Source organism: Manis pentadactyla, chromosome 7 (assembly GCF_030020395.1).
Source record: "Manis pentadactyla isolate mManPen7 chromosome 7, mManPen7.hap1, whole genome shotgun sequence".
Taxonomy (NCBI): domain Eukaryota; kingdom Metazoa; phylum Chordata; class Mammalia; order Pholidota; family Manidae; genus Manis; species Manis pentadactyla.
In genome coordinates, this window is record NC_080025.1 from 45,096,105 (window position 1) to 45,107,914 (window position 11,810).

At 43.4% G+C, this 11,810-nt stretch overlaps 1 protein-coding gene across 7 annotated transcripts in view; it reads left to right on the forward strand.

Annotated features, from left to right (window-relative positions):
• The window catches only part of COBL (cordon-bleu WH2 repeat protein), a 288,379-nt gene extending 276,777 nt beyond the window's left edge, over nucleotides 1–11,602 (forward strand). For all 7 annotated transcript variants that reach the window (XM_036918805.2, XM_036918804.2, XM_036918802.2 and 4 more), the window contains one exon: nucleotides 10,338–11,602. In XM_036918805.2, coding sequence (XP_036774700.2) covers nucleotides 10,338–10,355 — 18 coding nt within the window. In that variant the 3' untranslated portion in view covers nucleotides 10,356–11,602. The remainder of the gene's footprint in view (nucleotides 1–10,337) is intronic.
• The last annotated feature ends 208 nt before the right edge of the window (nucleotides 11,603–11,810 follow it).

An 11,810-nucleotide genomic window follows, 5' to 3' on the forward strand; every position in this document is an offset into this window, starting at 1 on the left:
GGAGGCTAGTGACAGCTATGATTTTCTGAGAGATTATTTCCAATTCCTAAGCTTACAGTTTTCATGTGAACCTGCAGAAGGTAGTGCTAAGATTATCTTCATTTCGTATATAAGCTGGGTAAGGCTCCAAACACCCAAATACCTTGGCCCTGGTCACACACAGCTGCACTCAGACAGCTGTCAGCTTGTGCACAGAAAGCCCTTCTGAGCAAGTAGCCCAGGCTGCGTGCTCTGTAGGATAGCAGGTAGCCCACGAGACAGGGTGGCGGCCTTTACCTAGGGCTGCTGGCACTGCTGAAAGGCAGGTTGCTGCAGTCCCTCACCTCAAGCCTGTGACAGCTCCCCAAAGGCAGCGTGGCTGTGAAAGGCAGTCCTTGCAAAGCCCGGAGAGGTGTGCCCCTGTACAGGAAGGGCTGGACACCCACTGACCAGGAGCTCCCCAAGAGCTGCTGTCACGCCTCTACCTGTGTGAGTAAAGGGCAGGGAGCTATGTGTGTGTGGCCCTCGGTAGGGATCTGAGACATCACATAGTGAGGGTGCTGGCCAGTCATCTCTGAAAGCACAGCCCCACCCAGGATATGGGGAAAATAAAATTTCCTTAACTGCACAGCAAGGGAAGGCAGCAAGTTTTACACACTCTCCTTAGAAGGTGAGCAGTTACAATTAGTGAGGGCTTTGTGGTTTTTCTTTATGCTTTCTTTCCTTTGGGGGGAATTTATGTCTCGATGAACTTATGTACTTACATGATGTAGGGTGAGGGAAAGGTGAAGAAATTGGAGTGAATGGCTAAAAGATACTCCTAAAAATAAGACTGCATGAATCCTCATAAAGATAGCTCTATCTGTATGTTCACCCTGAGCCAGCCTCTCTCCTCCAAGCACGTCATAATACCAAATGACAGGCAGATGGTTCAAAAGTGCCCCCCAAGGAGTCCAAGCAGTGCAGTTGGTTATCAGCCCTGATGGTTTGACTGATCCTGAGGCATGACTGTAGTTTCTGCAACAGTGTTTGTCCAAGTGAAATCCATAGGTTCAAAGGGGTCTGAGCCCACGAATCTGCAGTGTACTTTACCAAGTAACTTCACATTTAGGTTTGAGATTTTTATCTATGTCCTCTGAGGATTTAATATATTTTAACACTGGATGCAGTCATAGAGGAGCTGTGGCCACATGCACATGTGTTTCTTAAATGCGCCGTCTCATTGACTGTTTTTAGATCTTGTCAAACAGGTGTTCCTCTCTCCCCCTTGGAGGAGTCATGAGGAGCTTGGGCCCAGAGAGGCGGAAAGCTTGCCCAAGGCTACACAGCTGGGCGCAGGGCCATGCAAACCTGAACCTCAGGCTCTCTCTCTCTGACTGTGCACTCCATGCCTTCTAGAAAGAAAGAAAGAAAAAAACAAAACAAGTTTGGGAATTGTCTGAACAGAGAAGGTTGCATGTGCCATGGGGAAGGAGTGGGAGAGATTCTGGGCAGTAGAGATAGGCAGGCCCAGTGTTGGGTGACGGTGCAAAAGGACGTGTGTCCGGACACCAGGCGGGCCACGAGGCCTGCACGTGCCTGCTGGACAGGTTCTTGGGCGGTAGGTTCCGGCTGGTGCTTCTCACAACCTCAGCTTGCTTTTGGCTGCTTCCACCAGCATGTGCAAGCCCTGGTTGTGGTTGTTTCTTGGGTTGAGTCGAAGTGTTGGAACCTGCCATCTCCACCCTGGAAAGTCTAGGTAGTAAATATTTACACAGCATGTCTGAGGTTTTGAAGGCAAACAGTTTATAGATGTCCTGGGCTGAAAACCACCAGGATAAATGTGACTGGGGAGCCTGTGTCCCTTTGTTCCTTATCAGTTCCTCAGGCAGATGTACTACATTTTGCATGGACGCCTCCAGGCCACACTCAGAGCCCTGTATTGCTGCTCCACCCAGTAACCCCATCTCCCTCCCTTACCCTCTGCATCTCAGAGATACATAAAAGCAGCTAAAGGAGATGTGACTTAGCAGGCCAGGGACTAGATGGGCCACCTGCCCAGCAGCCTCTGTTCAGCCGTCATCAGGGACACACAGAAGCAGCTGGACCAAGCTGGCCTGACCTGGAACAAGTGTTCTCTTGGAGGCATGTATGTAGCTGACCTCACTCATTAGTGTTTTCTCCTTATTCATGTCCAGCAGTACCCCTGTGGCACCAGGGGAAATGTGCAGTTTCGTCAAGAGGGGCCTGGTTAGATGGCACTCTCTGCTCAGCATGGACGGTGGACGTTTCTGTTGGCTTTGCAGCAAATGCACTTTGCTGTGTGTTACTGCACTTGAAACGCATATCATTTGAGTTTTGCCTCTTGTTACCTCTGTAGCTTCTTTTCACCTTGTGGTTTATATCACATTGTGGCTAACTATATCCTCAGGCTCTCTTTAATTGAACTAAGCCAGATGTCTTTATGCTGTCCTTCTATTTACTTTTCTACACCAAATTTAGGAGTTACCCTTTTCCTTCTAAATATTTTCTTAATTTGCTGAGAACTCTTCAAATCTGGATTTGACCATTAGGTTGGGGTTAGTGGTGATTAAGAGGCCCTCCAGGTCTTCAACCCAGACACTGATCCAGTACTCACCTGCCTGGGGCTCCTGTCCTGTCAGGTTCTGGGGCCACCCTGGAGCAGGGAGACCACCCACTCATAGGCCCATACTTCCACTCATCCCTTTGTGCCTTAAGAGACTTACTGTAGCAACTCAGAACAGCCTTCTGATAGTGCCTTCTTCCAGTGCGCCAGCTTTTAGGTGGCCCATCCCAATCTTCACTTAGTTGTCATCTCAACATGGCCGCCAGGAAGCTCAGTGAAATGAAATGGCAGTGGTGATGGGGATGGTGCAGTGGGGTACACTGCATGTCCCACTGTGCCAGGCTGCTGTATGGATGCTTTTAGTCACCCTCCCCAGAGGGCAGTACCAGATACGTCACACCCAGGCACCAGGAAGGAAGGGGTGCTGTAAGTGAGGCACCCCCCAGGCCCACCCAGCCCAGAGGCAGGCAGACTCCAGTGTGTGTGCTCTGAATTCTATACACACTCTTGTTTTTCTTTTCCCAAGAGTGCTTATAAATGATGTCTTTATTACTGCCATTTTTTCTCAGTTTTATTGAGATATTATGTCGGCATACATCACTGTGTAAGTTTAAGGTATACAGCATAATGGTTTAACTTAGAAACATTTTGAAATGATTACCACAGTAAGTTTAGTTAGCATCTATCATCTCTAATAGATATAGAAAAAGAAAAGAAAAAGACAATTTATCTAACTGATGAGAACTCTTAAAATCTGTCCTCCTAACAACTTTCCTGTATGTCATACACAGTGTTAACTGTGTCATCATCATATATAGTCATCACATTGTACTTACATCCCTAGTATATATCTTATAACTAGAAATTTGTACCTTTTGACCACCTTCTTCCAGTTTCCCTTCCCTCCACCCCCTGACCTCTGATAGCTACAAATCTGATCTCTTTTCCTATTCATTTATTTTTTTATTCCACCCACTAAGATCACACAGTATTTATCTTTCTCTCACTTACTTCACTCAGCATAATGCCCTCAAGGTCCATCCATGTTGTTCCAAATGGCAGGACTTCTGTCTTTTTTTTGTGGCTTAGTAATATTTCATTGTGTATGTTTAATACATCTTCTTTAACCATTCACCTATTGATGGACTCTTGAGTTGTCCCAGGTCTTGACTATTGTAAGTAATGGTGCAATGAACATTGACTTGCAGATACATTTGTGAGTTGATATTTTTGTTTTCTTCAGATAAATACCCAGAAGTTGAATTGCTGGAACATATGGTAGCTGTATTTTTAATTCCTCGAGGAAACTTCATAAGCCTTCTTACTTTAAATCCAAGTGGAATCTGTGGTTCCTTTCACAGGAATTTCAAAGCCAAATGAAATGTTTCCTAGGAAGCCCATTTAGATTTCATAGCTCTCTTCCCTGAGTTTTGATAAATCCAGTTTAATATCAAAATGCATTTTTCTTGTTGATGTTTTTTAAAGGATTTCTTCTATCATTTTGTCACAAACATTTTCAAAGATTTTGAAAAGTTGAAGTAATTGTTCAATAAACCCCCTATACCCATCATGGAGAGTTGATGATAACATGTAACATTTTGGCTATATCCACTCATCTACCCCTCTACCCACCACATGAAATTTTGTTTTCTATGCATTTAAAGTAAATTATAAACATCAGGATACCTTACATCTAAATAAGGTATCAGGATACCTTACATCTAAATAAAGTATGCTCTATTATTAAAGTTTCATATATTTTAGAGTTTTTGAGAGTGTTTGTAGGTGAAAAGCACACATCTTAAGGGCACCATTTGATGAGTTCAAAACCTGTTTTACAGTCCTCACCCCCACTGAGTTTGACTCTGGTTTTAGATAAGTATTAGGAGGAGAATAAAACAAATCATTATGAAAAATATCCAGTTCTCAGGATATGTGTGCATGTGTATACATGTTTATAGTGTGTGTTTATATGTCTATATACAACACATATATATAGGCACATGCAGATACACTTATTTTGGGGTGACGTACAACTACTTGCATTATCCGGCTCGGAGGAGCTGCACGGACACAGCTGTGGCAAGATGGTTGGAGAGGGCAGGGTCTGGGCAGAGGAGGCAGGAAGGAGGACTCTGCATGGCCCAGAGCAGTGGGGTTAAAACAATCAGTGCCAGGAGGAGGAGGAGTAAGACAGTGCTATTAAAATATGTTCAGTTCACTTGTTTAAAAAGAGTCACTGGGAATTCTGGCCAAAATGAAGTTTCAGAGACTGGATTTACTATCCCACCTGAAATAACCAAATATGCAAATAAAATACAAGAAACAGTGGTTTTCAGCTCACTGGGTAACAGGCAACAAGAGGAGAGACAGGAAACAAATGAAGTAAAAACCCTGTGGTTTCCCCCCACCTTTCTGTCTTGGAAGTTTCCAGGCCCTGGTGTAGGCTAAGCCCAGGAAAGTCCAGCAGACCCCCCAGGTTGAGGAGCAGAGCTGAGAGTACAGGGGAGACCAAGGCAGCTAAAGTTTGCAGGGCAGAGTCCTGCAAAGGAAATTGCATCATGGAGTGAGAATTCCAGGGTCTGGCAGAGCATCCCCTGTCATATTCAGCTGGGTACTGATCAGCATGAGCTGGGAACAAAACCGTCTGAGAGGATTAGATGAAGCAGTGCAAGGAGCTCACAAGGCCCAGGAGGGGCCCTGTTTGCCTAGCCAGGCCAGAAACCTCTAATTCTTTGGCCTCAGGTACAATACTCAGAAGTGTCTTGCCTCAGTCATGGGCAATAGTTAACTTTAACATGGCTGTCATGCTGCACAACAAATCTTAAAAGCAACACCTGAAAGGGTCAAAGTGTTTCCACATAACTGTATCCCAGAACAAAGCTCAAGAATATTTCTGGGAATGCTAACATATCCAGCACCATGTCTGGCTTCCAATCAAAGATTGCCAGGCAAGCAAATAAGCAGAGAAATATGAAACACTATAAGCTGAAAATCAGTCAATGAAAACCTCCCTAAACTGGCCACAGATGTTAGACTTGGCAGATGAGGATACTAAAGCAGTTATTATAACTGTATTTAAAGAATCCAAATAGTACTGAGTATGTTCTGTGACCACAACAGGGTTAAGTTAGAAATCAGCAACAAAATTATACTGGAAAATCCCAAATATTTGAAGACTAAGTAATACAGTTCTTGATCACCCATGGCTCAAAGAAAAAAGTAAAAGGGGATTAGGAAGTATTTTAATCCAAATGTAAATTGAGACAACATAAAATGTGTATGATGATACAAAAGGGAAGTACACTGTTATGTTAGAAAAGATAAAAGGTCTCAAATGAGTGACCTTGCTTCCTTCCACCTTAAGAAACTAGGAAAAGAAAAGCAAAAACTAAACCTGAGTCGAAGAAAATAAATGATAAAGGTCAGAGCAGAAATCAATGAAATAAAAAAGAAAAAGTAATAAAGAAAAATAGGTTAAACTAACAGCTTGTTCTTTGGCAAGATCAACGAAGTCGGTAAACTCTAGCCAGGCTTATCAGAGAAAAAAGAAGACAATTTGCCAATACTGGGAAGGAGTGATAACATCACTCTAGACTCTGCCAACATTAAAAGGATAATAAGGTAATATTATGAACAACTTTGCTAAATAGACACATTCTTTGAAAGACACAAAACATCAAAGCTCCTCAAGAAGAAATTGATATCTCTTATAGCCCCCATATCTATTAAAGAAATTATATATGAAGTAAAATCCTCCCCCAACCCATACACACATATAAAGTCCAAAACTTCCACCAGGCCCAAATGACTCCACTGGTGAGTTCTACCAAACATATAACATTAGCCAGCACATCCGGAATTTTCTGGAAATTTCATTCAGAATTTTCTGAGGAGAGATGCCTTCCCAACCTCTATTCTACAGGGACAATATTATACTAGTGCCAAAACCAGACAAAGATATTACAAGGAAGGAAAACTATATAGAGCATTATTTTTCGTGACCACAGATGCAAAAATAACTAAGTAGAAATTTAGTAAATACAGCAGTATATAAAAATAATACATCATGACCAACTGGGATTTATACCAGCAATGCAAGGTTGGACCAATATGTGAGAAACAACTCCCCATGTTAACTAAAGAACAAAAACAACATATTCTTAATAGCACTAGAAGAATCTGACAATTCAACATCTATTTCTGATAATGAACTTTCTTAAACTGATAAAGGGCATCAAGAATCCTGAAATAAGTGGGTGGATATACCCTATTTGGAAACTCAATAGTGTTAAGATATGTTCCCCAAACTGAACTACAAGTTCAACGTGATCCCAATCAGTATTCGTATAGGCTTTTTGTAGAAATTGCCAAACTCTAAAGTTCATATAGAAATACAAAGACCTAGAATAGCCAAACTACTTTGAGAAAGAAGAACCAGGTTGATGGATTATCACTTCCTCATTTTAATACTTAGAATAATGCCACCCTAATTAATATGGCATGGTATTGGCATCAAAATAGATCAATAGAACAGAATAGGCAGCTTAGAAATAGACCCACATACATGGACAACTGATTTTTCAAAAGTACACAGCCAGTTCAGTGGAGAAAGGACAGTGTTTTCAACAAATGATGTCAACCATTGGGTAGTCTTAGGGACAGTAATTAACTTTGATCCATACCTCACACCATGTAACTGAAAATGAGTTCTATAAATAAGAAAGTATAAAATTTCAAGAAGAAAACATGCAAGAAAATCTTGATGCTGGCTCAGGCAAAAACATCTCAGATTTAAAACCAAAAGCACAACCCATAATAAGACAAATTGGGAAATTGAAATTTATCAAGATTGAAACTTTCTGCTCTTTGAAAAAATATACCATCCAGAGAAGGAAACTATAATAAGCCTTGTGCTAGAACTACATGTTGGCCAACGATATATCTAATAAAGGACATGTATTCATAATTCAGAAAATGCTCAGTTATAAGAAAGCAGCTCATTAAATGAGCAAAAGATTTGAATAGGCATTAAAGAAGATACACAGATGCAAATAAGCACATAGAAGGGTTCTCCACATTTTTTTGGCCATTATGAGAAAGAAAATTAAAACTAAGATACTACTTCATACTGACTAAAATGGCTAAAGGTTTATCTAAAAGTGTTGACAAGATGTGGAAAACTGGAACTCTCAGAAACTTAGTGGGAATGTAAAGAGTACAACTGCCTTGAAATACAGTTTGGCACATTCTTAAAAAATTTAAACCTGTGGCTACCCATATGGTCCAGCTATTCTACCCTTAGGTGTTTATCCAAGAGAAATGAAAGCACATATAATAAAAAGACTTGTCTTCACATACAGTGTTCATAGCAGTTTTATTTGAAATTGCCCCAAACTGGAAACAACCACAGATGTCCATCAATAGAAAACGGAATACACACATTGCAGTGTTTCCATACAAGGAATCACTACTTAACAATAAAAAGCATGTTGATCATGCAGTGACAGATGAATTTCAAAATAATTATGCTGAGTGAAAGAAGCCAGACCAAAAATAGAGTACATAAAGTACATAACTGTCCCATTTATTAAAATTCTAGAAAACACGAACTAATCTCTGGTGATAGAGTATCAGTGGTTGTCCTGGAGGAGGGAAGGAAGGGGTTAGAAGCGGGTGAAGACCCTCTTGGTGTAACAGATGTGTTCATTGTCTTGATGGTGTGGCGCTTTCATGGACATACAAAATATATCAAATTTTGCACTTTAAATATGTGCAGCTTATTGTATGTCAGTTAAGCTGTTAAAACAGTGAATATGCATTTTTGAAAAATCCCTCTGCCCTCCACGTACCCCAGCCACCACAGCTACCTTCAGAGCCAGCCTTCCACATGCACCACCTCCTCTGCAGCCCCACTTCTGGCCCACTCTCCCCCACCCTCCTCCTGCTCCCAAAACTGCTCTCCTCAAGGTCAGCACTGCTGCCAGGTCCTTGGACATTTCTTGTCTATTCTCCAGGTTTCCAAAAGTCAGTAGAGAGGGGTCAAACATATTGCTGGAAGGATGCTAGCTGCATTTTCTGATAATAGGCTCAACCTGTTTTCCTTGAGCCTGCACACACACTATTTTCCCTTCTTGACTTCTCAGTCGTTCGGTAGTGAATTCATTGTGCTTTTTCAGTTTAACAATTAAAACCGTTGTTTTGAAGCTAGAGGTGTCAAGTTTGAAGATAACTGCCTTGAGTCTGTTGGAAGTGTGACGTACTCTTTAGGAGTATGCTTGTCTGTCCCCAGCTTAGCGCTTACTCCCTGAAATGCAGGCACGCTCCGGTCTCCCTGCCTCAGGCCACGCAGTCCGCATATCCTCTGGGCACCTTTTCCTCGGCCCCTGGCGCCGGCCCTATGACCTGACCTCTCCGCATCTACTAATCCTCCTGGGAAGAGCCCTCACCATCCGGACACCAGTATCCTGACTCCTGTCTGCCAGGCCTGTCCTGTGCTTCCACAGTCCCCCAGCATTCACAGTGTGTGTCCACAGGCTCAACCTCAGCAGGCCCAGACTGAGAGCTCCCCCTCAACACTCCAAGCCCACTGCTTGTCCTGTTTCATTTCTCAGTGGGTGTGGAGGCACTTGTAGCCAAGGGGTGGCTGGCATCGCCACGCTGGGAGGTTGGGGACTGACACATTCATCACAGGTCAGCAGGCTGGGGCCATGCTCACTGTTTGGATGAGCCCATGGGGATTGCCGCTTACTACTATTTGATCTGCAGCAGGTTACTCTCTCTAACTCCCAGTTTCCTGCTGGTTATATTGGAGGCAAAACATGCTTTTTTAGTAACAGCAGTAATGCATCACTCACAGTGGAGCTGAAGCTGGGATGTTAAGACGTACTTGCAAAGGGCTGCACACAGCACGCACGGAGTCCAGGCATTGCTGTGGGGTCGGGGGGTGGGGGAGCTAGTGTTAAATCTGTTTGTGTCCTTGGACACTGGCTTTGATAACATGCTGAAAAAGTGAGACAACATGCCCAAGTCACAGCACCTTGTCTCATCTTGTTCAATTTAGAACATGTTGAACTCAGTACAATTGTGAGAAAGCTAACGATGTTTTTACATGGCTTTACATGAATCTGTTACTTTTCTGAAAAAATGCTGTTGCATCTTTGCTTTAGAGACATTGAGGTATTTCCTTCAAAATTCTGCAAATCAAATTTTCTGCAGTTGGACTATCACAAGAGGGGACAGAGCTAACCCAAGAGTGGGAGCTTGAGCTTTTCCCTCCAATTCTTATTCCCTCCATAAAATCGGGATCTGTGGGTTTGCATGTGCTCAGCACTGGCTGGGGTCACTGAAGCACCAGGGGTGATTGGAACTGTCAGCCCAGCACCGGGTCACAGCAGTACCAGAGGTCGTGTGAACACATGTTCTCGAAGGAGGGTGCTTCTCCAGCAGCAAAGGGGCATCCCTGACACCACATGGATAGACAAGCTCAGAGCAGGGAAGACCCCAGCAGATTTAGAAAAAGCAGGAGGGAGGGATGGAGGGAGGGCTGGGCCTGGGGCACCTGGCAGGCACCGAGGATACCTCAGAGGCCCTCCAGTGGGTTCACACTTTATTTGCTGAATGCAAAGCAGGTCACTGAAGTGTAATAAGCATGTTTGTGTTTCAGGAAGTTTTCTCTAAGTTGGCTGGGTATCAGCCTAAAGCTCCTTGTGTTGGAGGAGTAATACGGTGAGGGTGGTCTTGCGCGCGGCTGCATCAGTGCCCCTGGGTCACCGGGCTTTGTTCGCTGCAGGTGCCCTTGCTCGTGTGAGCCATCGCTGAGATCAGATCACGGGATCCGCGCCGGTGACAGCCACACCCACCGCTCCAGGACCTCGGCAAGGGGCCTCCAGAGTTGCTGTACTTCTTGTCTACAGGCCAAAACTCACACGGTTGAGTTTCAGTCTCGGACAGTGGCTCAGAGGGAGGGGAGTTGCTCTGCTGCATGGCTTGTGTGCCAAGGAAATGGATTTGCCTCTGAATATTTAAAGTTGCCAATAAACTATTCTTGTTGGCAGGTTAATGGAATCTAAGTGCTGGAGTTCACACTACTGTTTAATTATAGTGACCTTAGACCATATACTGGTTTTGGACCTTTGAGACTTTTACCATATAGAGATGATGACACCATTTAGTTTAAAATTGTTTGAAAGCCAATGAAAATATTTGAAACAATCAGAATATAAGGCACTCCATGATGTTTTGGGAGTGAGCAGAAGGAGTAAGGAGGCTTTTGTAAAGTTGACTTTGTTGAATAATGAAGCTATTGGACTTTATTCCTCAAGAATTTGGGTTAAAGCCTCATGGTGGGCTGCAGACCATGATCTGACTGACTAAGCTTTTTAAAACTACTGATCCTGCAAAATAATAGTCATAAAAGATGTGTGGACAGGGCATATCTGAGGTCTCCAGCCTGAGATTGGGGTGACAGTGGAGTGGGCCGTTGCTGCCCCATTTGGACAGTGTTCCCCAGTGGGCTGTGAAGAGACCAGGCCCCCACAGGGGGACTGTTCCGGAGCCCGGTGGCTTCCCTGGGAGCCCTCCGACATCCTGCATGGGGCCAGGAACGGGGATGTGGGCCATCTGCATGTCACCAAGATCAGATCAAAACTGTGCTTATAGTTCACAGTTTGGGTTCAGTCCTGATGGTTTGGGCTAACAGATGAGTGGCTTCCCTGTAACATACGGCAGGCAGCCACCTGTATTAATAACAGAGTTTAGTATGGCAGTAGTTTTCCCATCTCTTTAAAATATTTTGTTACATTACAGAAAGCTCTTTAAGAGATAATAGAAATCAAGTTCATGAAACAAAATGTCATAAACAACAAATATGGTAAAGTCATTTTAGTGTTTCACCATGATTTCAGATCCAGACATCAGGTAGAATGGAAACTTTGCTCTGTCTGATTACTCTCTGCTTCCTCGGTGTGGCAAGGGCATGCAGCCAACTGCTCTGAAACCACAGTCTCTACTGTACTTTGTCTCTCAGTGCCACAAATAAAAGAAAATGAAATTGTTGCCATTGTATGAATTTCATGATTTTATACCATGATTCTCTGGTAGAAGTAGGGAGGAGGGAAGCATTTTCTAAATCAATAAACATTTATGACTGCCTGCTGCACTTCTCTGGGACCGGGTTACAGCAAATAGCACAGACAAGAATCCCCACCCCCTCCTCACAGTGTTTACATTAAGTGGAGGAGACAGACCATAAAGAGAATAGCTA